This window comes from Peromyscus eremicus, chromosome 20 (genome assembly GCF_949786415.1).
Source record: "Peromyscus eremicus chromosome 20, PerEre_H2_v1, whole genome shotgun sequence".
In the NCBI taxonomy this organism is placed as follows: domain Eukaryota; kingdom Metazoa; phylum Chordata; class Mammalia; order Rodentia; family Cricetidae; genus Peromyscus; species Peromyscus eremicus.
In genome coordinates, this window is record NC_081436.1 from 64,367,566 (window position 1) to 64,393,432 (window position 25,867).

At 42.2% G+C, this 25,867-nt stretch overlaps 1 protein-coding gene across 1 annotated transcript in view; it reads left to right on the forward strand.

Annotated features, from left to right (window-relative positions):
* Nipal2 (NIPA like domain containing 2) overlaps window positions 1–25,867 on the forward strand; it is an 87,846-nt gene that overhangs the window by 16,080 nt on the left and 45,899 nt on the right. The window contains exons 2-3 of the mRNA XM_059247848.1: window positions 9,258–9,326; window positions 11,380–11,551. Coding sequence (XP_059103831.1) covers window positions 9,258–9,326; window positions 11,380–11,551 — 241 coding nt within the window. The remainder of the gene's footprint in view (window positions 1–9,257; window positions 9,327–11,379; window positions 11,552–25,867) is intronic.

Consider the following 25,867-nt stretch of genomic DNA (forward strand, 5'->3'; position numbering starts at 1 on the left):
GGACCAGGGCCCTACAGTCTGTTTTGAGAGCATGCCCTCAATGACCTAAGGCCTTCCCACAAGGACCCTCCTTCCAAAGGTCCACAGAACCCCCAAAAGCTTTAGTGTGTGTCCTCTGGGAGACATTCAGCATCAAACCATGGAGCCATTAGTGGGAGGTTCTTCTGGACTGTGGTTCGAAGGTGAAATGCTCTCCACAGGCTCAGGTGTCCCTAGCTGGAGCACCGTTTGGAGAGGATGTAGGACCTTTGGGATGCGGAGTCTGGCTGGAAGATAAAGGCCATGGAGGTAATGCTTAGACTGCTCTCTTTGCCTCCACTCCATCTGGGTCTCTATTTCCTGCTTTGCTTGTGATCCTTGTAAGAGACTCTGCCACACACTCTCAGCACAAAAGGGTCACCCCCCATGCCTTCCCGCACATGATGAGCTGATTCACTAACCTGAAGCTGTGAGGCAAAGTAAATCCACCCTCAAGTTGCTCCTGTCAGGTGTTTTGTATATACACACACACACACACACACAACACACACACACATACAACACACACATACACACACACACATACATACATATACATACACATACACACACATACACATACACACGTACATACACATGTACATACACACACATACATACATAAATACACACACACACACACACACAAAATAAATACACTCATACCACACGTCTAGCATCACATTGTTTGGTATCTACTCAAAGGAGCTGAAAACATATTCGTACAAAAACTTATACGATGGCATTTATAGCAGCTTTTGTTCATAGCTGCTTAAAACTTGTAAGCAACGAAGATACCCTTCAGTGGGTGCATGGATAAATAAACTTGGTACATCCAGACAGTGGGAAAGTATTCAGTACTATAAAACATGACCTAGTTCAGCACTGAAGGATGTGGAAGAACCGTTATTGCTATTACAGAGAGAAAAAAAGCCAATCTGGGAAGGAGGCCCACTCTGTGTCTCCATATACATGACATTCAGGGAGGTGGAATGAGACAGTAAGAAGATGGATGTTTTTCAAGGGTTGGAATGAAATGAGCAAGCACAGCTCAAGGGAGTTTAGTGTTTTGTTTTGTTTTTACACTCACAAAACTTTTATTAAGGTTATATTGATGGTTATCTATTTTATTTTTAACTCTTGTTGATCCCTCATTGTGCTTAACTTACCAATTAAACTTTATTATAATGCGTTTTCATAAGGACAGTCAGCCCTTTGAATGAATATTTTCTGCATCCACAGATTCAACCAACCATAAGTCAAAAATATTTTTTAAAAACCATGTCTATACTAAATATGTATGGATTTTTTCCTTGTCATTATTCCTTAAAAGTTATTATACAACAGCTATGTGTATGGCATTTCCATTGTATTAGATATTATTGTGTTAATTTTTCCTGGTGAGAGATAAACAAAGATCCCTTCACCCCAATAGGTACCTACAGAAGATCAAAGTAACAATTCACCAAGTTCAGTTTATTGGGCTTTCTTCCAGGGACATGGATAAGAGGTTACTTACAGACTGTGGATGATCCAAAAACAACTACATCAGTACAAAGTCCCACCACAGGAGACATCCTGTGGAAGCTGAGTCATGGAACCCCACTTTTAATTAACACTTTGCTTCTTATAGACCCTAGTGTCTATCTCTAAATATGGGGAAAGAAGACAGAATGGAGTGGGAGCAATGGCTGGACCCAGGGGAGGTCCTGGATGCCGCAGAGTGGCAGTAGCTCTATTGCTGCTCACTGTTAGTGCTAACTATCTCTGTTGTGCTGCTTGCCTTGTTACCATGACTACTGAGTCATCTCTACTCATACCAAGATGGCATCCTGAAGGAAAAAGCCACACTAGAACAATATTATAAGTAAACTAGACATTGTTTAAAGTTAACAGGAGGATGTATGTATTATACTCAAATACTGAATATAAGATACCTGAGCAATGCACTTTGGCACCCACAGAGGCCTTGGAACTAATTGCCTACAGATACAGAATTAGTTACTTTTCTTGTCACTGTAACAAAATCCCTGACATGTATCATGAGAGAAGAGAAAGTTTATTTAGCTTTCAGATCAGGGGATATAGTCTGTCCTCCCGGGAAGGCATTACAGTGAGGTCAGCTGCTGTCCTTGGTGGCAAGAGGCTGCTTGCTCATAGCTCAGCAGACTGAGAAGTAAAGAAAAGCGAATGCCAGTGCTCAGCTGGCTTGTTCCTGTTTGCCTTTTTATTCAGTTCAGGTCTCCATCCCATGGGATAGTAGCACACATAGTCAACACAGGTCTTTCCCCTCAGTTTTCTCTGGAAACATCCTCACAGACACTCAGATGTATGTCTCACTAATGCCCTAGGACTGCCTGTCTGTTTTCCTTCCTTCTGTCCTTCCTTCCTTTCCTTCCTTCCTAGCATATCTATAGCTATCTCTGTGGACCCTCTTGGATCACCTGTTAGTGGAGTTACAGATAGCTATGAGCTGCCATGTTGGTGCTGGGAATCAAAACCAGATCCTCTGGAAGAGTAGCAAGTGTTTTTTAACCCCTGAGCCATTTCTTCAATCTCCTTAGGCTTGTCTTAATATAATCCAGTTGTCAATCAAAATTAACCATCACAAATCCATCTCTTGCCAACTTAACACCAATCACATCACTTTAAACTATAATATTCCACTTCTGGTCCCTAAAGTCTTATGTTCATCCCATAATGCAAAAGCATTTAGTTCACTTCTAGAAGTTTCCCAAGTCTTAACAGTTGTAACGCTGTTCAAAAGCTCAAATTAAGGTCCACTCCAAGACTCAAGGCAATCTGTGAACTGTGAGCCCCTACAAAAATGAAAATGCAGATTACATACTTCCAATACAGTGACACTAAGTAAACATTTCCCTTCCAAGAAAGAGGAATTGGCCATAGAAAGGATGGTTGGGACCAAAGCAAAACCGAAACCCAGCAAGCAGAGAGGGATTTTAGATTAGTGAAACTACCCAGTAGATTCTATAATGGTGGACATGTAGTGTTATATAAAGTGGCGTGGCTGTTGGTTCTGAAAGGAGCCAACACATAATTGTCATTCTGGAAGTAGCTTTGTCAGGAGGAAGGGTCCAGACTATGATCAGGCCCTGAATCAGACGAGCATTATAGAAGGGAAGAGTACAATATATCATAAACAGCATAACGGGCCCTAAAGTGGAGAAGCTCCCCTTTGAAAATGAAACAGAGCTTCACTAAAGGAAAAGCTTAAAGTAAGAGTGAGACCCACCAGGGGCAGGATGATGGGGGAGGGGCAGAGAAAAGAGCCATTTGGGGCATCTCTTGTGCAAGTTGGTAGAGGGAGCTGGCAGGATGCTTTATACCACACAGTTAGGTTTGAGATAACCTACCTGACAAGAAGGATGGAGGAGCTGGGTCCTGGTTAATGTCATAAATTATGAGCATAAAATCTACAGCACAGAAGAACTCTTAATGTCTCAGAGAGAGAGTTGAGGATGGGGGCCTAATTTCTTCAGGCTGTGATATCTGGCCTCTTGAGATGACTTTAAAAAGATAGTACCATGATCTAACACACACTGTACATTTGCTGAAACCCAAAGAAGGTTAGCAACAACAAAAATCAACCACAACAAAAAAACATAAACTGTGACTTGGATGATAATGTGTTATATTCAAGAAATGTAACAGATGTACCATTTGGTTTTGTGGAGAGTGTTGATGGGGAAATATACATGTTACTGAAGTAGGGGGCACATAGGAGAGCTTGGTGGCTTCTGCTCTTTGTGAACCTAAAACTTCTAAAAATAAATTTTATTTAAAAAGTAATTGCAATGACTAATTAAAGGATACACAAGCCAAGCAGAACTAGACAATATCCTATCATAGTAACCAGTAGCACATAAAATAGCAGAGAACAGATTGCAGTTAAAATAAGTACAAGCTTCAATAATGCTACAGAGGAGAGAATATTGATGAAGTTTAGAATGTGTGTCAAGAGCACATGATGACTTTGTGGAGAAACCGGATTACTCAGACATTGCCACTCTGGAAAGCAGTCTGGCAGTTCCTGGCCAAGCTAAAAATGGACTCACCACACAACCCAGCAATTACATTTTTGGGCATTTATCCCAGAAAAATTAAGACTTATTTTCATGAAGAATTTATACACGAACATTCATAGCAGCTTTATTTATAACAGCTCTAAACTGGAAACTATACAAACGTCATTCAACAAGTGAATGGTTAAGCACACTGATGCACACTCAACAATTAGGAATGAGCTATTGATACAACGTCCTTGGGCAAAACTTGACATTATGTTCAATGAACGAAAGTCAATTTCAAAAGGGACATACTTCTTGATTCCACTTGCATGACATTTGTGAAATATGTTAAAATGGGGAATGGATTCGTGGTTGCTGTGGGGGAGGCAGAGGCAGGAGAAAGGCTTGGAACTGATGAGCATTTTCATTGTGGTGGTTACAGAACCCACAAGTAAGTGCAAACGTAACTGATAAGAGGCCAATTTATTGGTGTTGGATATTTTATTCTAGTTGTGTAAGATGTTACATGGCTACCTGTGGAATTCTTTGCAACTTACTATATGAATCTACAATTATTTCAAGAAGAATTTTTAGTTTATTAGTATTGCTAAAGGAGTGAAATTTAGTATTGCTAAAGGAGTGAAATAAGACTGGGATGTAAGCGTGGTAAGCAGAGTGCTCGCCTGTGTGGTGAGCAGAGTGCTTGCCTGTGTGCACAAAGCCTTGGATCCTGTCCTCACTGTCACACAACTGAGTGTGATGGTGCACTACTGCACTACCAGCACCCAGGAGGTGGAGGAAGGAGAATCAGAATTTCAAGGTCATCACCAGCTGCATTGTGAGTTCAAGGCCAGCCTGGTTTACATGAGACCTTGTCTCAAAAAGGGAAGTGGGGAATAGAATTAGGAACTTCCTGATCAGAAGAGTAATGAGAAAAGAGAAAAAAACTCCGCCAAAATATAATTTAGTTACATGAAAGGAGTAAGTTCAAGAGATCTACTCTATAACATGACAACTATTGCTAGTCATAAAGTGTGTTGTTGGAAAAGATGGAAGGAGACTGTCCTCACCACCAAGACGTACGTATGTTTTTCATATGTTAATTAAGTAGATTTGGTGATTTTACAGTTTGTATACATATTCAAAGCATATTTTACACAACAGATACAAATTAATTCTGTCAACTTATAATTTTAAAGAATGATACAGAAATATTGAAAGTGAAGTAATGATGGAGATGGAAATATCAGAAGAAAGTAGCTGTAATCTATTAATGTCAGATAAAACAGACTGCAAGGAAAAGTTCAGTACATAATGATAGAAAGAATAATTAAGTGGGAAGATAAACAACCCTGAGCTACACCTAGCAATGGAGGCTTAACATATGTAAAGCAAAACTCAGTAGATTTTAAAGGGAAAGATAAATTCATGTTGGTGGTAGATTTTTAATATTAATCCCTTGGCAATTGATAGTGAGGGCTTGAACACAGGATTAATGGAAGTAGATAGGGGAGACACAAATAGACATAGACCATTTAAGTCTCATAAAGCAAATGCCAGTTCACAACACAGCATATTTCCTGACCACAGCTCTATAAATCAGAAATTAGTAGCTGAAGGGGTTAAACTCTCCCACTTTACAACTGAATTTAGGTTTTGGTTCTCTGAGAGGGGCAAACAGGTGTCTCTCCCAACAAAGGGCCATTTACCAACAAATCACATTCAGGGCCAAGGGAGAGAACACAAACAAGGCCTGCAGTCAGCCCCACAGAGTCTCAAGGACAAGTCCTACAGCCCCCCTCTGGGTCATGTCAGGACTTGCCCAAGCTTGTACGAACGAACGTGCCAAAGATAAAACCTCAGCCAATTAAAAGTATACTAATGTAACTTGCTTAACCAGTGATGTTTAAGATGACCTCACTGTCCCTGAAACTCCCCTCAGCTGTGCTTAAAAGGAGCCTACATGCTTCTCTTAGGGTTGTTGCCATTTGTACAGGTGAATGACCTTGCATATGCTGGTACAGTAAATAAACGCTCTTGTTGATTGCATATGCGAATGGTGGTCTTTTGTGGGATGACTAGCAGACCCTAAGAGTAACAACACAATAAGTAACAAGCCCATTCAGTTAAAAAAAAAATTAAACACGGGGCTGGAGAGATGGCTCAGAGGTTAAGAGCACTGACTGCTCTTCCAGAGGTCCTGAGTTCAATTCCCAGCAACCACATGGTGGCTCACAACCATCTGTAATGAGATCTGGTGCCCTCTTCTGGCCTGCAGTCATACATGCTGTATACATAATAAATAAATAAATCTTTAAAAAAAAAAAAAGAAAAGAAAAGAAGTCTTTGAATTTAAAAAAAATTTTAAACACATTTCTTAAAAATATAAGGCTCAGATAAACCTCATAACCAGAAAAAATAGAATGGAATGATGGCAGTGAGTGGACAGAACTATGCAGAAAGCTGAAACTGGGAGGAAGTGTGCAGCTATACCTGCATGTCTTCCTAGATGAGAAGAAAAGGCTATTAAAATCCAAAGGTAGATGAAAAAGTAAAAACTCAATAAACAAATATAACTTAAATCTAGGAATGAAATACATTAATTTCACCTTCAGAAAGAAAAGTCTTCTGGTCAGGCCAATAGCTCAGTGGGTAAGAGCACCTGCTGCCAAGCCTGAGGACCTGAGCTCACTCCCTGGGTCCCACATGGTGGAGGAAGAGAACTGACCCCACAGGCTGTTTTCTGGCCTCCACATGCACATCATGACTTGTATGTATGTGTACATACCAGTAAATAACTGCATAAAAAATAAATATTTAAAATTTTAATAAAAGTCTTCAATGTCTTGGAGGGAGAAAAGACAGAAACATCTGTAATATTTTATTTCTTTGAACAAAAATACGTAACTTGTACACATAAATTATATCACAATTTTATTGAAATATAATTCACACCCCATATAATTTGGCAATATCAAATGCACAATCCATTGATGACTTAGCACATTTGTCAAGTTATACATCCATCCTATAGTCCCCTTCAGGAAATTCTGTCACCTTACAAAGAATCCCCCCATTGCTGTCAAAGCTCCCTGGTTCCCCTCCTTAAGCCAACCACTGAAATAAATAAAGTCATGGAACACATGATCTTTCAAACTGGATTCTTCCATGTAGCACACACTTTTCAAAATGCATCCGCTCTGCAGTGTGTTCTAGTCGTCTTTATGGCTGTGTAGTGCCTCATTGAATGATCACACCACATTTTGTTCATTGGGTCATTTCCACTTTTGACTATTTATGAGTAATGCTACAATGGGGATTTCTACACGTTTTTGAGTAAACATGTTCTGCATTTCTCCTACTCTAACAAATGGAAATTCATGTTTTTGAAAAGTTGTCAAAGTGTGTTCCAAAGTGGTTGTATCATTTTTGCCTTCCTTCCAGTAGTACGTAAAGGTCCTCGTTTATCTCATCCTTGCCAACACTTGTTATTGTCTGATTTGCGTTTGTGGCCATCTTACCTGGTGTGCAGTGGTATAGCACTGTGGTTTTGATTTGTAGTCTTCTCTAGAAAAACCTGCTCCACTCTTGTGCATTTATTGCCTTATTGGATTGTAGGGGTTTTTAATGCAATAGGATTTATAAATATTCCTTCTGTTCTGCTGTTTGCTTCTTCAGTATGTTGACAGAGTTATCTGAGGAACAGGAGGTTCTGATGTGAGGGCTTGGTCTATAGCTTTGAAGGAGTGTTTGCCTAGCAGATGACAGAAAACAGGGATCACCACAAAAAACAACAAAAAAGGTTTCTATCTTGATGAAGTCCAACCTGTATATATTTTTTATTTTATTGTATGAGATTTTGGTGTCACATACAAGAAACCCTTGCCAAATCTGGCCAGCAATTTTAAAATGCCCAGCCTGATGTCTTTTGAATGGTTCTTTAAACGATTTAAAGGATTTTGGAGTCGGTTATTTCTCTTCAGCAATTTACTTTTATAGCTATGGAAGATTTTCATAATTATACATTCAATGCTAACTTTCTTTTGATTCTTTGTTTTCTTAATTATTGCCAAATGCGTTAAATTGTAAGTAAGAATCATGGAAATAGTGAATTGTATTGTGATACAAGCATTCTCCATGAGCAACAGTGAGCAAAATTACCACCCAGTGCCTTTATTAGGAACAAAACCTTAACTGATTAGAGACCATATTATATATCAACTGTAAAATGAGTTTTCAACTTTCCTGCTTCATTTTTTAAATACAAAATTTTACTTTGGCTTGGCTAATAGAACTCTAAAACTTCAAAGACACTTTGCATCTGAAAAGGAGGTCTTCATGTTCACTTGAAATTCACATAGCTCTCTTTGGAATTTGAACCTAGCTGGAAGTTACATTCTGTAGACTAAGAGAAGCTCTCTGTACCATTGCTAGTTTATACTTAGGAATTTTACACATTTGTGCCTGGATGAGAGTATCAAGTACACCTGTGTATGTGTGAGTGTGCATGTAGTACATGCATGCTTATGTTTGTGTACAAATACACATGCATATGTGTGCATGTGCACATGGAGACCAGAGGTTGACCTCAGATGTCTTCCTCAATGGCTGTGTGTGTGTGTGTGTGTGTGTGTGTGTGTGTGTGTGTGTAGTATATGTGTGTGTACATGAGAGCATGCATGGCCAGTGTGTGTGTGGAGGTCAAAGGACAACTTTCAGAAGTCAGATCTCTCTTTTCACTGTGGGTTCTCTGGATCAAAGCCAGATTGTTGAGATGCCCAGGACATGCTCTTACCCACTCAGCCATCTCACTGACCCTGACCAAGTTATTTCCAAAAACCAGTATTTGGTTACTTTCTCACCTTAATCAGATGTTATTCCCAGGGTAGGTTTGGCAAATGTAGGTGAAGCAGAGCCGAGCAGATGAGTAAGTCAGTTAATACAGCAGCATACCACCACCTCCACCACCACCACCACCACCACCACACCACCACCACCACCACCACCACCACCACCACCACCACCACCACCACCTCCACCACCACCACCACCACCACCACCACCACCCCACCACCACCACACCACCACCACCACCACCTCCACCACCACCACCACCACCACCACCCCACCACCACCACCTCCACCACCACTGCCAAATATCCTACAAGTACTGTTTCTAAAGCCATTTAGAGAAAATATTTCCTTTTACAGGTTCACCTTTTTGGAGTTTTGCTGGCTATTTTAGGAAACTTGGTGATCAGCATTTCCCTAAATATCCAGGTAAGAAAAACTCCAATTTTCTGACTGCAGTTTTATCGGGAGTGTAGTATACCTGTCACGGGCAGGGAACTTTGGCTTCTGCAGCTCTTTCATCCATTAAAAAAGAAAGAAGAAAAATATTAAAAAATTATATTTTGTGATCGAACTATGTAGACTAAAGGTCTTGAAAAATGTAGGATATACAGTAAGAACTTCAACTGAATTAGAAACCCCAGAGAACTGCGGTTGCTAAACTAAAAACTGAATGAAATCTGAATTTTAAACCAAACAATGAATTCAATCTAAATTTTAAATCATTTAGTAAGTCATTTTGCAACAGAATCAAACCAAATATAGTTTCTAAAGCTGAATTAAAATTGGTCTGAATATCAAAATATCTCCTTGAATGTTATACAATTTTATGTAAAGCTTTACTAGACCAAAGCCTAATATAATTGTTAGTAATTTCTAAGAAACGTATTTATTTCTGAAAAATATGGAAATAAATCATGTTTTATTTTACTGAGATCTGTCATTATGGCAAAGCTCCTGAGAAAATCTGGTAAAGGAAAGATTTGTTTGGAGTCTTGTCCACTTTGTCCTGTTCCGCTTGGCCTGTGGCCGTGAGTCCATCATGGCTGGGACACATGGCAGAAGAGACCTGTTCACCTCCTGTGTCCAGGAAGCAGGATGGAGTGGAGGGGACGTTAGGAGAGGTTACAGTGCCTCCATCAAGGACACGCTCCCAGTACCTAACTTCTTAAGTAGATCCTGTCTCTTTAGGAGATGGTGACAGGAAAGCTGTCCCATTGTGGGAACTTTTAGACCAAACTATAGCATTTGTAAAGAGAGCTTTAGGGCCAGGAAGATGGCTCAGTGGGTAAGGCACTGGCCTCTAGCCCAGGGCCCACGTGGTGGAAGGAAGAACCAGCCTCCTGAGCTGTGCTCTGATCCCCACATGTACTCTGTGTCATGCTAATTCACAATTGAGTTGTTTTACTGTCCCGTGTTTTCTTCTAGACCTCTATTTTTTTAAAGATGATCTGGACCAGTCTACTAGTCTTCTAAGGAAATATGCTCAGTTTTCCTAAAATCTAGGGAAAATGTACTTAATGGGTTCCTTGGAATGCATGGGCTTGCTTCATTTTGCAGTGCTGGGGATGAATCCCAGGGCCGTGTGCAGGCTCATGACGCACGCTGCCACTGAACTGTACCTCTAGCATATTGCTTTTATATTTTAATACTTTGTTTATCTTTACTTTATGTGCATTGGTGTGGGGGTGTCAGATCTCCTAGAACTGGAGTTACAGACAGTTGTGAGCTATCACGTGGGTACTGGGAATTGAACCTGGATCCTCTGGAAAAGCAGCCAGTGCTCTTAACTACGGAGCCATCCCTCCAGCCCAGCATTTATATTTTAAATACAAAGAAATATTTAGACCAGATATGAATGAGTCTACCCGCCACACTTCCCAGCAACTTGCATTCTCTCTGCTGTATTAATTGTAGTAGATGCTTCAAGCCATACATCTAAATCCCTTCTAAAAACACTCTCTTTAATACCCCACTGCCTTCAGCTTATTAGTGTTTCTTTGGGGATCTGAAACTATTTTAAATTCTAAAATAACCTGTCTCGGCAAGTGCTCTAAAAAGCTCCTCGCCTCTCTAGGATGCTTGCCTTCAGGTGGTGGTGAGGGTACACGTTACAGAGTTGTGAGAGAAAGATCAGTGTGTTTACACAAAAGACCCAGAGAAATGCTTCCGCTTGGGACAGACAGATAGCCATAATAGTCAGCAAATAAATGAGAAAGCTCTGATGTAAAGCGACAGATATCTAAACTTTCCAAGCAAGTGGGACTTGGTAGTGCATGCCTTTAACCCCAGCACTTAGGAGGCAGAGGCAGAGGGATTGCTGAGAGTTTGAGGCCAGCCTGGTCTACATAGTGAGTGCTGGGCCAACCAAGGATACACAATGAGAACTTGCCTCAAAAAGTAAAGTAAAATTTGACAGCAAGTTTTAATTGGGTTGAAATGTTTTCTATTTATGTTCTGTTTTCTATTTATTTGCTTCCAGAAATATTCTCACCTTCATTTGGCCCAGAAAGAGCACCCAAAGCCATACTTTAGGAGTGTGCTTTGGTGGAGTGGAGTCCTGCTGATGGCCATAGGAGAGGTGGGGAATTTCGCAGCCTATGGAGTCGCCCCCATCACTTTGATCGCACCACTGGGCTGCATGTCGGTTACAGGTAGGCCATTTACCCCTGTTTGGCAATTAAGATGTTCATAAATTAGAATAATTGATAAAAGATGTAGCACAGAAGAATGTCTTATTCCCGCTTTTCTGAGTAGGTTGACACAGGATCACAGTTGTGATCTGTGTTATGTCCTCCCAGGCCACCACACTAAAAGTTAAGTTACTTTAAAAGTTATACTGTGTTTTTGATTACTAATGGATTATCTGAAAACATCTCTATGCAGTTATATTTTATTTTTATGTTTAATACATGTAGTTGGATCACTGTTGTCTAATCCTGAACCATAGTTTGGCCTCTCTTTGGCATTAAAAAATTAAAAATGAATTATTCTGCATTACCATAAGAATGTGCAGTTTTATAGTAATGTCACAATTACCCACTTTCAAAATTCATATGACTAAGTACATTTAAAGATGAATAAAATGAGATTTCTCCTAAAGAGCAAAAATCACTAACAAGGAGGATAAATTCTATAAGCCTTGTTAAAAACTAGTAAAAAAATCTTTGCATTTTATTCTTTATCTGCTGCTGTGGAAACAGCATGTTTCTAAATTTCTGTGAATTTAGAATCTTCACTGAGATAGAAACAACTGGATGGTTGTTGTGAGTATCTAGATCAAGCACAGCATGCGATCCCACAGCCCAGGGTCCACATTTCTCCACACTGTGATGTGGCACTCTCCAGGACATGTAACTTAAACTGAAATAATATATAGACAGACAGAAATCCATTTTATTTGGGAAGCTTCTCCTCTTAATTTTTCAAATTTTGAAGATTATATTATAGTAGATGTTTTACAAGGAATACTTACTTCACTTTCTAGAGATTGTTGAACCCCCATATTGAGCCCGGGGAGATGGCTGCATGGGTAAGAGTATATGCCGGCGTTTGCCAGCTTCATAGACAGGAGAACCCGAGTTTGGATCCCCAGGACCCCTGTAAAAGCCAGGCTGAGCAGCCCTTGCTCGTAAGCTCAGAACAGCAGGTGGAGCAGAGGTAGATCCCAGGGACTCCCTGGCCAGGCACTCTGGCTGCAACCATAAGCTCCAGGTCCAGTGAGGGACTTGGTCTCCAGAAAGTAAGATGGAAGCAGCAGAGGAAGATGTCTGACACTGTCCTCAGGTCTCCACATATATGCACAGGGCAGCACCCACCACACACATGTTTACACACATGCATACAACATAGCTACATACACATACAAAAAGTCCACACGCTGACACTACCCTGAGGAGACAAAATTTAGGCAGTCATTTGCCATTTTTAACATCCCAATAAAATAAGTAAGTTGGGCGTGTGTTCTATTTTATCGCATATAATACATCCACAGATATTCTAGATGTGTTTCTTCTTAATATCTGAGAAATAACAGGTGAGAGTTTTTATTGAGTTGTCAATATGGCGCAGGGGGGCTTTCTGGTTTTCTGTTCTCTTCGGGTTGTGCATTTCATCATCTCTGCTCTTGTTTCTTTCTGTAATGCTCTTTTGTAGATGAATTTCTAAACAGTCTTATTAAATAAGAAACACAGAGCCAAATACAGGGGTGAAAGCTGTAGAGATCAGGGCAATAGTGAGAGCCACCAGCTAACCTTAACTCACCTCGCTGTAGCTTCCCAAGAGAACCAGCTTCTTACTGTCTAACCTGCGCCTTCATTGCCTTGATGTTCTGCCTTCTCATTGGCTCTTAGCCCAGCCACCTCACTTCCTCATCACTGCCTGTCTGTACAGATCTCCAGATCTCTATGGTTGGCACCGGGATTAAAGGCGTGGGTTACCACACTTGGCTATGTCCTTTAACACACCTGCCTGCCATGTGGTCGGATTAAGGGTGTGTGCTACCACCGCCTGACTTTTGTTTATGCCTGGCTATCTGTGTCCTCTGATCTCCAGGCAAACTTTATTTATTAACATATAAATAAAATATCACCATATTTCAGCACAAATAAAATATCACCACACTCTCCATGAAATGTCTGAGGAAAGAGAGTGTGGGCAGCACCAGAGGCTACCTAGAAGAGGGCTGTGTGCACAGCATTGTATTGACTCTGTTTGCCTCATGCTCTTCTGGCTCTTGGGAAAATGTTGTAGTAAGAATAGTTAAGATGAGAATTCCTAAGTTGCCAGGAGTGGGCAGTGATACCCTCAAAGACTGTCAAGGAAGCTGTGAACCTGCTTATGTCATTGTACTTGCTCAAAGAGCTCATTAATAACTAGGGAGTTAAGTTTTCCAGCCTGCCACTTAGTGTGTCCCCTTCCTGTGCCCCTGCTCTACTGTGATCCCTCTGCCTGGACATGTGAGCTTTTCATAATGATATAGGTCATTGTTGTTTGTGTGCTTTAGCCTCAATTAATGTTCCCCCTGGAGAACATTTTAGCTACCGCCTTTCTGAGCGTCTAAAACCATCCAGAGACCCTCCAAGTGCTGCTCAGCCCAGACTCACTGAAGACACCCACAGGCCCTCCCAGTCCAGCTTGGCTCTGGCGGGTGAAGGACACCCACAGGTCCATAAGGTGCCTTGCGGGCATCATTATAATGAGCAAATATTTGGTGAAGGAGAGAGAGAGAGAGAGAGAGAGAGAGAGAGAGAGAGAGAGAGAGAGAGAGAGAGAGAGAGAGAGAAGTGGAAAGAGGCAGAACTGAAGAAGCAAAGGCAGGGAGGAACTGACTGATGTGGGTGGCCTGCACTGCCACCCGGGGCCATGGTGACCCTGACTCAGACTTCCGCCAAGGGCCGTGTCTGGGTCTGTGATCTTCCCACAGCCAGGGTCTGCGGTCTTCCCACAGCCAGGGTCTGCGATCTTCCCACAGCCAGGGTCTGCGGTCTTCCCACAGCCAGGGTCTGCGATCTTCCCACAGCCAGGGTCTGCGATCTTCCCACAGCCAGGGTCTGCGATCTTCCCACAGCCAGGGTCTGCGATCTTCCCACAGCCAGGGTCTGCGATCTTCCCACAGCCAGGGTCTGCGATCTTCCCACAGCCAGGGTCTGCGATCTTCCCACAGCCAGGGTCTGCGATCTTCCCACAGCCAGGGTCTGCGATCTTCCCACAGCCAGGGTCTGTGTTGATATCTGAGACTCCTATTACCACCAAAGGCTGTGCGGATACCCAGGGTCTGGGCCGCCACCTGAGGCCATGTTGGTGTGCTAGGGTCATGCTGCCACAGGGGCCATACTGATCTGAGTAGCCAGCCTGCCACCCAGGGCCATGGTGATGGCCATGCCCGGACTGCTGCTGAGAGCCATGTCTGGGTCTGTGTTCCTCCTGCAGCTGAGGTCTGTGTTGATGTCTATGGCCTATGTTACCACTGGGGGCCATGCAGAACATGCATGTTGAAGTCAGAAGGCCATGCTGAGCTGGCCCAGGGAGAACTGGTCCTGCCCCAAGCAGGAGAGTCAGTCGGCCCAGTGGCCTAGGCACTGGAGAGCTGGCCCTGCATTCAGGATAGCTAGCCCCACCCCTCACTGTGGGCTCTCTTGTCTAGGGCACAGGAGAGCTGGCTCCTTCCCTCCCCTCACCTGAGGGTTGGTTTCAGCTCAACTACCTCCCAGGCCCACATCCATGGCTTTGAGTTGGCCCACCCCAACATCAACCCCATCTACAAGCTGCTGGAGCCCAAGAAGAGACTGGTGCTGTGGAACCACAGCCACAGTCTCCACGACTCAGGGCAACAGCAGGAGTTTCAGTGTGGATCCAGTATTGATGGTGTACCAGAAGCCAGAGGTCTTGAACCAGACCAACAACTCATTACAATGAACATTTCCAAGTAAAGCTGTTTGGACAAACGGTTATGACACACAGCAGCTCCCAAGACCACTGCAACAAATGGATATGTGCTCATGAGCACTCTTACAGCACCGTAACATGGACTTTAAGGATTAGAATACTCCATAATTTTGGCCAGGCAGGCAGTGGTGGCTGTCTTTTGCTTTTAAATGTGTGTGTGTGTGTGTGTGTGTGTGTGTGTGTGTGTGTGTGTGTGTGTTATGGTGGTGCATTTGGAACCACATCCCTGGAAGGTGAAAACTGACTCCTGCAGGCTGGCCTCTGACTGTCATACTTATACAAATAAATACATGTAATAGAAAGTTTTATGTGATTCCATAATCACAGAGGTATCAGAGTTTGGGGGTCGAGAGTTCCATGGGGCTTGAGCTACTGTGTGTCTTCAGAGGAAGATCAATAAACACATCTCCAGAACCCAGTGGCCACAGGCACTTCTATGTGGAGCACCTTAGATACAATAATTTCTGCAGAAAACCCTTTAGGTGATGCTCACAAACACCCCAAGCCTTCTAAAGACTTGGCCTGAATAACGCCCCATGCTTAGTAGTAGATTCTGGCAGAGGAAGAGCCTGCAGCTCTGGTGGGGCTCTGTGCCCAGGCCGAGCTCCAGCCGTGAGTGTGGGAGTCACCTCTGTGTCACTTTCTTTCTCCACAGACAACGGTTCCCAAAGCTTGTTCTGACTAAGAATGCTGGCTGTGCTGCAGGAGTTCATTCTAGATGTTGACTCGGGTTGTCTGTCTCTAGGAAGCTCGTGGCTGCAGTGTCCAGCGCCTAGGCTGACTAATGCTCCCGGGAAGCAGCCTGTGGGACAGTCACGAGCACCGCTCTGGGGACACACTGCCTGGCTGCATCTCACTGCTGCCCCTCTGCGTCCTCATGCACGTAGTTTAAACCACTTTTATGCCTCAGATCACTAATCTGTAAAATGGTGGTAAAAACAGTTGCTATTTCAGAGTGACTGTGAAGACCCAAGTACCCTCAACTATGGCAGAAGACTGTTTGACATGCAATCCTGGCTATCGTCACTGTGTGCATAGTTATTATTATCGTGACACAGAAACAAAGCACAATATTCTTTATAATGGAGTTTGTTCCTTGTTCTAAAATGGATGAGCCAATTTGGGAATGCTTTGCATTGTTCTTATCCATGCAGTGGTTAATTTGCAGGAAGCAGGAAGTAGAACTGTTCATCCATGAAGCAGCAAGGACACTCCTCCACATTCTCCCTAGGAACATGTTGTGAAATTCCAGAATTTCCAAGTAAGAAACCAAGACAAGCACAGTTTATAGAACAGCACAGGCCCGGCATGACAGTGCACACCTGTACCACAGCACTCAGGAGGCTGAGGCAGGAAGACAGCCACTAGCTCAAGGCCAGGCCAGCCATGGCTACGCATGAAGACTCTTTCTTAATAAATAAAAGGCACCCCTTCCCAAGGCTCAGGGACCATCTTGGAAGAGGGAATAGGAAGACTTTAAGAGCCAACTGTTACGGACAGGCAGAGTAAACCTGTGTAAACTGGCACCTTCCAGACATGATAGTATGGTCCCACTCATGAACTCACAGCATCTATGGCTGCCTACATGAGATCAAGCCAGTCAACATTCCAGTGTGGTGGTGGGGGGTGGGGGGGACAGCGGCTTAGAGCTCCCGCCCCCAACTGAGGTACTGTTGATAGTTGATGGCAGGAAGAGTCAGTTTTCTTTAGGGATGTGGCCTCTGGGAGGCCCATGATCTTCATTGGGCAGCACAGATTGGAGGTGATAGACTATTAAAAAACCCACAAAGTTATGAGGGGGTCAGTGAGGGGGTGGGGTGGGTCTGGGAGGAGATGGGGAATAAATATGATCAAAGTAAAGTATATTGTAAGAAAATTTCAAGTAATAAAATAAAAATATAGTTTAAAAAGATAAAAAAAAAGCAAAACAAAAAAATCATGGTGGGAAGAAAAGGGGGAGGGTGGACAGGACAGGAGGGAGAAAGGAAGGACGTTGGTCAGGTGAAGAAAGCGTTGTCCTCTAAGTGTGTGGTCTACCTCTTCCTGCTCTCTTCAGGTCAGCTCTGTGTCCTGTATGTTAACTCAGGCTGAAGGGCACACTTATTTTCATCTCCAACTGTGACTTGATTGTGTACTTTTTAGAAGCTATTTATTATTGTACCAGAAATCCATTGAAAAAGACACGCTGGATAGATAGTAGCTGGTGTAACGGCTCCGTCAGGAGATGAGTTCGGTCCCCTGAGCCCCACTTAGGAAGGAAGGAGGGAGGGAGGGAGGGAAGGATGGAGGGAGGAAGGGGGTGGGAGAGTGAGCAGTGACAGGCAGGCAGGCAGAAGAGCTTGCTTAGCAGGGTAGTGTGTTTGTTATGCAGTCAGTGGAGAGGCAGAAACAGTTGGACCCCTGGGGCCAGCTGACTAGCCTAGCCTACTTGGTGAGTTCCAGGCTAGTAAGGAACCCTGTCTCAAAGAAAAGGTGGGTGGAGCCTAAAAAATGACACCTGAGGGAAGGAAGGAAGGAAGGAAGGAAGGAAGGAAGGAAGGAAGGAAGGAAGGAAGGAAGGAAAGAAATAAATTATATGCTGTGGAGTTTTAATGATTGACCTGCTAATCCTTCTTGTCTGGGTAACTTTCTTCTTTAGGAGGCCTTTCCTGTCTTTTAGACTGAGTTAAACAATCTCATTCTTTGCTCTCTTCACATTCTACACAGACCCACTTCTCATTTGCATGGTGGAATTTTGTGAATTAGAAAAAGATGGCCCCTTCATATGGTATTTTATTTCTGTCCATCTGTGAATTTTTGTGACCATCCTGAGAAATACATATGGAGTTTTTGTGCATATACAGCTGCACAGTTGTGAACAATGCCTGACCTACACCTGCTCTTCAGGAGTGCTCCACATGCGCACGATGACCCACGCGTCTGCTTCACCATTCAACGGAGACCTTGGGGACTGGGGACCGCGTGTCTCATTGCTTATGATCTGAGAGAGACTGACACAGAGACTCATACAACGGAACTGGTCTGGGCTTCAATACTGATGGAAAGGGCGCAAGTGCTTAAAAATTGAATTCCTGTTTTTAATTTTAAGATTTAATCTATAAGGGGGAGGGGTATGGATATATGCATACGAGTGCAAGTGCCTACAGAGGCCAGAGACATCAGACCCCTTGAAGCTAGAGTTACAGACAATTGTGAACACACACACACACACACACACACACACACAGATACACCCACATGGGGTCTAGGAACAGAGCTCAAGTCCTCTGCAAGAACGTTATGTACTCTTAACTGCCATTTCTCCAACCAAAGAGTTCAATTTCTGATGTGGCACAATGATCAATCAGTTCACTGCAAGACAGTGGAGAATATTCACTCCTGTGAATACTAGGAAGTTCCTAAGCCTATCCCAGAGGGGATGAATAAGACCATTCATGCATCTACAAAATATGGCCTCACACTTAATTGTTGTCCACTTTATACCTCCATAACTAAGTTCTATGCTATATGTAAGTATTTAGAGATAGCTAAAAACAAGCAAGTTACCTACAATCCAGAATTTGAGGTTATGTGGTTTTGGGGAGATTCATAGGAAACCTCACTCAGTATAAAGTCAACTTATTCTAGGGTGGTAAGCAGGAGAGTTTGGAAGGAGACTGATTCCAGAGGGGGAGTGGGTAGGAAGCACCAACGCTACTTTTCAGCTCCATGCTTATGAGCACACTGATTTCAAGCCTAGGAGGGAGATCTTTTAACAATTTAAATATTGATGATACTTCAGATGGTACACAGTTAATGGTAAGAAATGAATGCTGAATGAGTATCCACCATGTCAGGTGCCGTGTGAGATATTCAAACTTAGCACCGTTCTTAATCATAGCTAAGGTGAATAGAAGTAAGAGGTGGATTGAATTCAGAAGTAATTATATGATATCAAATACTTGGAATTTTTTATTGAACAAAGCATTTAGTAGCAGCAGACTCTCATTGGCCCCAGAATAATTTCCTCAGAAATGAAAACCAGTCCCCCTGTGGTCCAGTGATTTGGTGCTGTGGGATGGTCTGTATGTCAAATATGTTGTTGATTGGTCAATAAATAAATCATTGATTGGTCAGTGGCCAGGCAGGAAGTATAGGCGGGACTAACAGAGAGGAGAATTGAGAGAACAGGAAGCTGGGTGGGGGAGACACTGCCAGCCGCCATCAGGATAAGGAAGATGTAAAGTACCGGTAAGCCACAAGCCACGTGGCAAGGTATAGATGAATAGAAATGGGCTAAATATAAGAGTAAGAGCTAGACAATGACAGGCCTGAGCTAATGGCCAAGCAGTTTAAATAATATAAGAGTTTGTATGTTTATTTTATAAGTGGGCTCTGGGACTGGCGGGACTTGGTGGCGGGAGCTGGAGAAAAATTCTCCAGCTACAATTTGGATTAAGGCTGGGCGTTAATACCCTGAGAAGAGGACAAGAGTCAGGCCTGTGCCTGTTCTCCGTCTGATTTCCCCTAATCAGCCAGCTGCTGTAGGTCGTCGAAGCCTTGACCTAGGCGGGATCTCTGCTGTTTCATGTGTTTCCCTGGTGCTGTTGAGAAGCCCTAGCAGACAGTGTCTGCAGTCCATTAGAAGATGGTCAGACTGAGGCACATGAGCCCTACTGGAGGCTTGAAATTCCAGAGAAGTCATGTCAAGCAAAAATTTTAGTCTCCAAGATTTTTATTAGGAACAAATGAGAAGAAACACAAGCAGACCAATGAGCAAGTGACACGTAGTGTTATATAAACCTCGATGCCACGGAGTCTCTGTCCTTTGGAGCAACAAACAGTGCCCATGTGACCCACTCACTGCAACCCTGAGCCCTCAGGGACGCCGTGACAATGTTTCACACGGATATTGGTTTTAGTGCTTGAGATATACAGAAAATACCTCTTTTCCACCTGGCTTGTATTTTTTCTTCAGTACTTTTGTCCAAACCCAGCTTGTATAAGCCATGTGGACTAAAGCTTTGACGTTTCAATCTTATGTCTCTGCTCATACACTCTCAAGCAGAAAGCATTGCTGAATCTAAAGTTTTATTGGAAACATCTTTTTCATCCATCTTTTTTTTTTTTTTTTGAGAGTGCCACAAACTATTTGTAGAAAAATTGCGGATGATGAAGTAATAGGCTATTAATTTTATAAAACAGAATTAACATTGTCAGTGGTGGTTATTTTTACCTTTTTATTTTTTATTTTTGGAGTCTTTACATGTCTAATGCATGTCGCAAAAAATGTAGAAAAGGAAGGATTACTGTTCTTAATCCAGGTAAATCTCCTCATCTAGAATTATGCAAATCACCATCTGAGCAACTGCTACATCTTTATTATCCTCAATAAATAAAATAAAACTTGTCTCATCAAAATGAGTTTCTTGACCCTCACCCCTGCCAGCATAGGTGGCTTCTCTGCATAAGAGAACGTTTTTCAAGCTGTCACATCCTCGAAGCTTCATACCCCAACTCCCTGGAATACATTGCAATTGGCGTGCTTTTTTTTTTTTCCCTAAAAATTCTACAACCAGTGGTGAATGATAATTAGAGAGCAGTGCCTCAGTATGGTTAGAGCTGAGTGAGCCTGAGCATGCTCACGGTGTCCACAGGACTGAGGCCTGATTGTGGCTGACGGGAAGTGTTGGGAGGTTTGCTTTGTAGCAGCGTAGTAAAGCCACGATAGAGTGGCCAGAAACCACAAGCCAGGCATTTACTCATTGGGTTCTGTTTGTAGTGTTATTAGGTAAATACATTCTTTTCATACAGACTTTGAGATATTTTTAACAAAGGAATTTTTTTAAAATTGTTTTTGCCTTCTGCTTCCCATATTATCAACATACCGTGTTCCCTAATATTATAGAAGTTAAAACAATAAGTTGAATATCCTGGAAATGAAAATTGATGAAATTCTCACTTGTAGACTAGGTTAGAAGTTACCCACCAGTATTTCCTACGTTGGTGCTTGTTACTAGAACTGGCCAGTGCTTTGTGTTGTTTGACTCAAACAGTGTTTTTAAGGGACATGGATTGATGTCCCTATGTTTAAAAATTAGACCGTGTCACACAAACAATTCCTTAAAAATCCAATTTGGGCTGGGTGGTGGTGGCACATGTCTTTAATCCCAGCACTTGGGAGGCAGAGGCAGGTGGGTTTCTGTGAGTTTGAGACCAGCCTGCTGTATGTATAAAGCAAGTTCCAGGATAGCCAGATCTATTACACAGAGAAACCCTGTCTCAGAGAAAAAAAAAGTCAAATTTGGTACCATTGGACTTTCCGTTAACTGGGTTGATTCATGACTGGAATCTTTCACGAATGTTGTGTAGTTTCTCATAGCCACTACTCCTCATCACCACAGCCTGTACCCTCCTCGCCACAGCCTATACCCTCCTCGCCACAGCCCACTACTCTTACCATAGCCAACCAAAAAGCCGCAGCCCACCCCACCCTCCTCACCACAGCCCAACAATATTCCTTGTCTTTTCTTTAGACATTACCTAATTGGCTCCTATAGGTGCTAGTATTTATAACCTTCCAACAAAGTGTGTAAGAGTGTTCATGTGTGCATGTTTGTGAGTGTGTTAACTTTAGGTTAAGTTTATCTTTTAAAAATAGTGGATATAGGTTGTGGCATAGTACTGGTTTTCCTGGCACCACCAAAGTAAAAGTGGAAATTAAGGGTTAAAAATGGAGCAAAATAAGCAAAACTGACCAAAATAATTTTTTAAAAAATAGCCCTGCCATGCACATTTGAATAGTTGTTGAAGTTTCTTACTTTTAATTGAAAAGGATTATTTGAGGGAATAGTTTAAGCAACGATAACACAAACACCTTAGTGTTACAAATTTAAAATGGAACAAACATTTATCCATTCCTTTTTATTCTTTTAAAGATGTCTTTATTTTTATTCCATGTATGTGAGTGTTTGCTTGCATGTATGTCTGTATACCACAAAGGAACCTGGAGGCCGAGAGGTCAGAGTTCATAACAGGAGTTACAGACCATTGTGAGCCACCAGGTGGGTGCTGTGTACTGAACAAGGTCCTCTACAGCAGCAGCAAATGCTCCTAACCACTGAGCCATCTCTCCAGCCCTTCATTTATCTATAATTATAAAAACACAAAGATCTGACTCTGCCTTTGACGTTAACTGTTAATGAAGGTTTGTGCTTAATTACAGAAATAAACCCGAACCAAACTCTGTACAAGCCATTGCTCTCTCGTCTCTTCCTCCCTCCTCTCTTCCTCCCTCCACTCCCCTTTTTATGAACCTTAGAATACAACTCTTGACCACATTACACTAAATAACTCTCCCATAATAACAGCCAGTCTTGCACTGAGCCTTGTATGCTGAGTGATTTCAGAGAAGAGAATACAGGCTAACGTAGGGGTTGATTTCTCCATAAATCAGGAAGAATCAGTGTACATACCTACTTCTGAGGCTGGCTGAAGCCACCAAACACATGCTTGGCCTTTATCTGTTTTTATTAGAACTGTAAATCAGAATACCTCTCTGTGTGTGTGTGTGTGTGTGTGTGTGTGTGTGTGTGTGTGTGTGTCTCAGTTGTCTCATGTCAACCTTGGGCAGAATGAATCTCCATTCTGATTGCTAATCTGGTGATTCATAATGGGCAAATAAAACCAAAACAAAACCTATGACTCATGGACAAATCTTACATTGTAATTGTCTCCTGACCAATGAGCATTGGAATTTCAAGGCTAAGCAAATACATAAACTATCAAGGCTTTTGCCCCACCGTAGCTCCTATAAAAACAGTTTATATTTTGCTATATTTTCTCTTTTTAAAGTTAATTTTTAATAATTAAATTACATTTTTAATTAACAAACTAATTGTATTGTTTATAATCTTTATAAAGTACAAAGTGATGTTTTGTAAAAAGATCAAGACAAATAGTGAACATACTGTCAGTTCACCAATACATTTTGTTTAGAACATTTAAAATCTATTTAACCATTTAAAAATATGCAGTACATATTATTAATTGTGATCACTATATTATGCAAAAGAATGCTACAATATATTCCTCTTAGCTAGTGGGAATGCTGTGCCTGTGGTGGATTACCTTTGACGGTTTTTAAACAAACACCATGACTATTGTGATTCTATACCTGTCTCCACAGTCTCTGTGTGACACTGTGTAATGAGCTCACCCTCTTCCGCTCTGTGCTTCTTCATTTATAAAGTATAGTGATGCTTGTCTCCGGGGAGTAATTATTCCATGTAGAATTCTCCATAGCATAGTTACCACTGGGCTAGAGAAATGGCTCAGATTAAGACCACGTACTGCTCTTGCAAAGGACCCAAGTTCAATTTCCAATACCCACACTTGGCAAATCACAACCATTACTCGTAACTCCAACTCCAGGGGGACCCAATACCTCTGGTGTCCAAGGGTACCTGACCTATGCACAGATACATGCATGTGCACACACACATGCACATAATTTTAAAATATTAAAAATAAATCTTTACCAAAAAAGAATAATCACCATTATTATCTATATATTTTATAGATAATTTTATATTTTTAAAATATATTCTATATTTTAAAAATATTACAATATGAATATTTTTATCATTGTAATTTTCCATCATAATTTTTTATTGACTGTGATATTCTGTTCATTACTACTGAGTCCTTAGACTGTTCTAGTTTTCTACTATGGAAAAATAATTTTGTAATGATAGGTTTAGACTCTCTCCAGTTTTTTAATTACTACCTTAAGACAGACTCCCAGATACAGATCAAAGAATGTGAACAGTTCAGTGTTCACGAGATGATTATGAGATCACTCTTTGCATCAGCTCCCAGCAGCAGTCACTACGTAGAGGGTAACAAACCCACTGCTTCCGGTCATCAGTGGGCCTCATGGCCTTGCCTTCCGTTATGACTAGTGAGACTGGACTCTTCCTTATGCTTGTCTGCTCTGCTTTGTGAATGTTTGTATTTGTGGCCACTTATTTACTACTAAATAGTAAGCTTGGGTTTCTTTTCCTACTGGGGAGTACTCCTGGACTGTTAATAAGGAAAGAGTAGTGTAGATGTCTGCTCCTGTCGTGCCTTCACCACAGACCCAGTTATCACAGAAAACAGATTGCCTGTCTCTTGGTTTTCCCTCATATTTGTGAAATCACTTTTAAAAATCACAAAAGGCCTGGCTTCATCTGTGTGCTCTTAAAGCACTGGGTAATTGCATATGCATGCAGAGTGGGTCCCTGGCAACCACAAAGTACATGTGCTTCATCTCACCAGCTGAGAAATGGAGAGAACATGTTAGTTCCACCCCCCTCAGCACAGCGCCCTGCTGTCCTCTGCAGCCCACGCCCCAGAGTTCTCCAAGGGGACTTCTAGTTTTCACCCTCAGTGACATTTTGGACAACCAAAGAGCAAGGAAGTCTTTCAGGCTACTTATGATTGTCTTTACAGCATCTTAGTGAAGCAGCCTCACACTTCCTAAGAATTTCCTTAAGGTTCATGAAGTAAGGAGCCAAAGGCAGCCCGGCCCAGCTCAGGTCTCTTTTGCGAACTTTATATACAGGCCCCAAGATCAGATGATCCTCTGAGCAACTGCAGTAGCATCATCTACTGTCAGTAGTTGATAAGCTTGCAGGAAAGAGGTGTCAGATTCTGTAAACATTTCCCACTCTCCAAGGATAGCACTTCAGTGACTTCAAACAATGGGCTCTGCCTGGAAAAGCACCTGTACCTGTCTGAATGGTGGGGCTTTGTTAACTCTCTGTAACCACTGAGTGCCTAGAAAGCACACATTCTCCTCCTGGGTTTCCTTGTACCCCTCCCCCTTTCCCCTGTAAAGGTACCTAGTAATTAAACAGCAACCTCTATGAGCATTCTCTGTGTCTTGGATGGTCAGGTAGCAAAGAAGCCTCTACCCTAGTGTGCCCACCCCAGAGTATGCATGCTGAAGTAAAGCCTCGGGCTGTGGTTTAATCATACCTGGTGTAGACCTGCAGGTGTGCTATTTTGAGGCTTTTAAAATTATTGATGTTTAAATGCTCTTTCAAATTTTGAATGTTAAATTTTACTGTGGGAATAAAAATATGATGATCAGCCCTGCTGTAGTTCATTAAGCAATGGTTATTGGTTGAGCTGGGCAGGTCTCTGGTTGCAGAGATGCATGGGAGTGCTTTGGTCTACTTTTGCTCATTTAGAAAACTCCACTCCTCTACCAGGAAGTCATGTCTTAGCTGTTGTTCAGAGACTGTTGGTTTGCTCGGCACAGCTCCTGCTTTACCCATAGTTTGCGTATGAATGAGTGACAAGTAAATTATCATAGTAACATGTTATTTTTATTACTTTACTAAATAAATATCGTATTCTATGTAAAAACTTGGTAGAGGGGCTGGGGAGATGGATCCCTAGCACCCACTAAAGGCAATATAATAGGTATAGTGATGCATATCTGAATCCCAGCACTGGGGTGAGGCGGGGTGACAGATCCCACTGGCTCACTGACA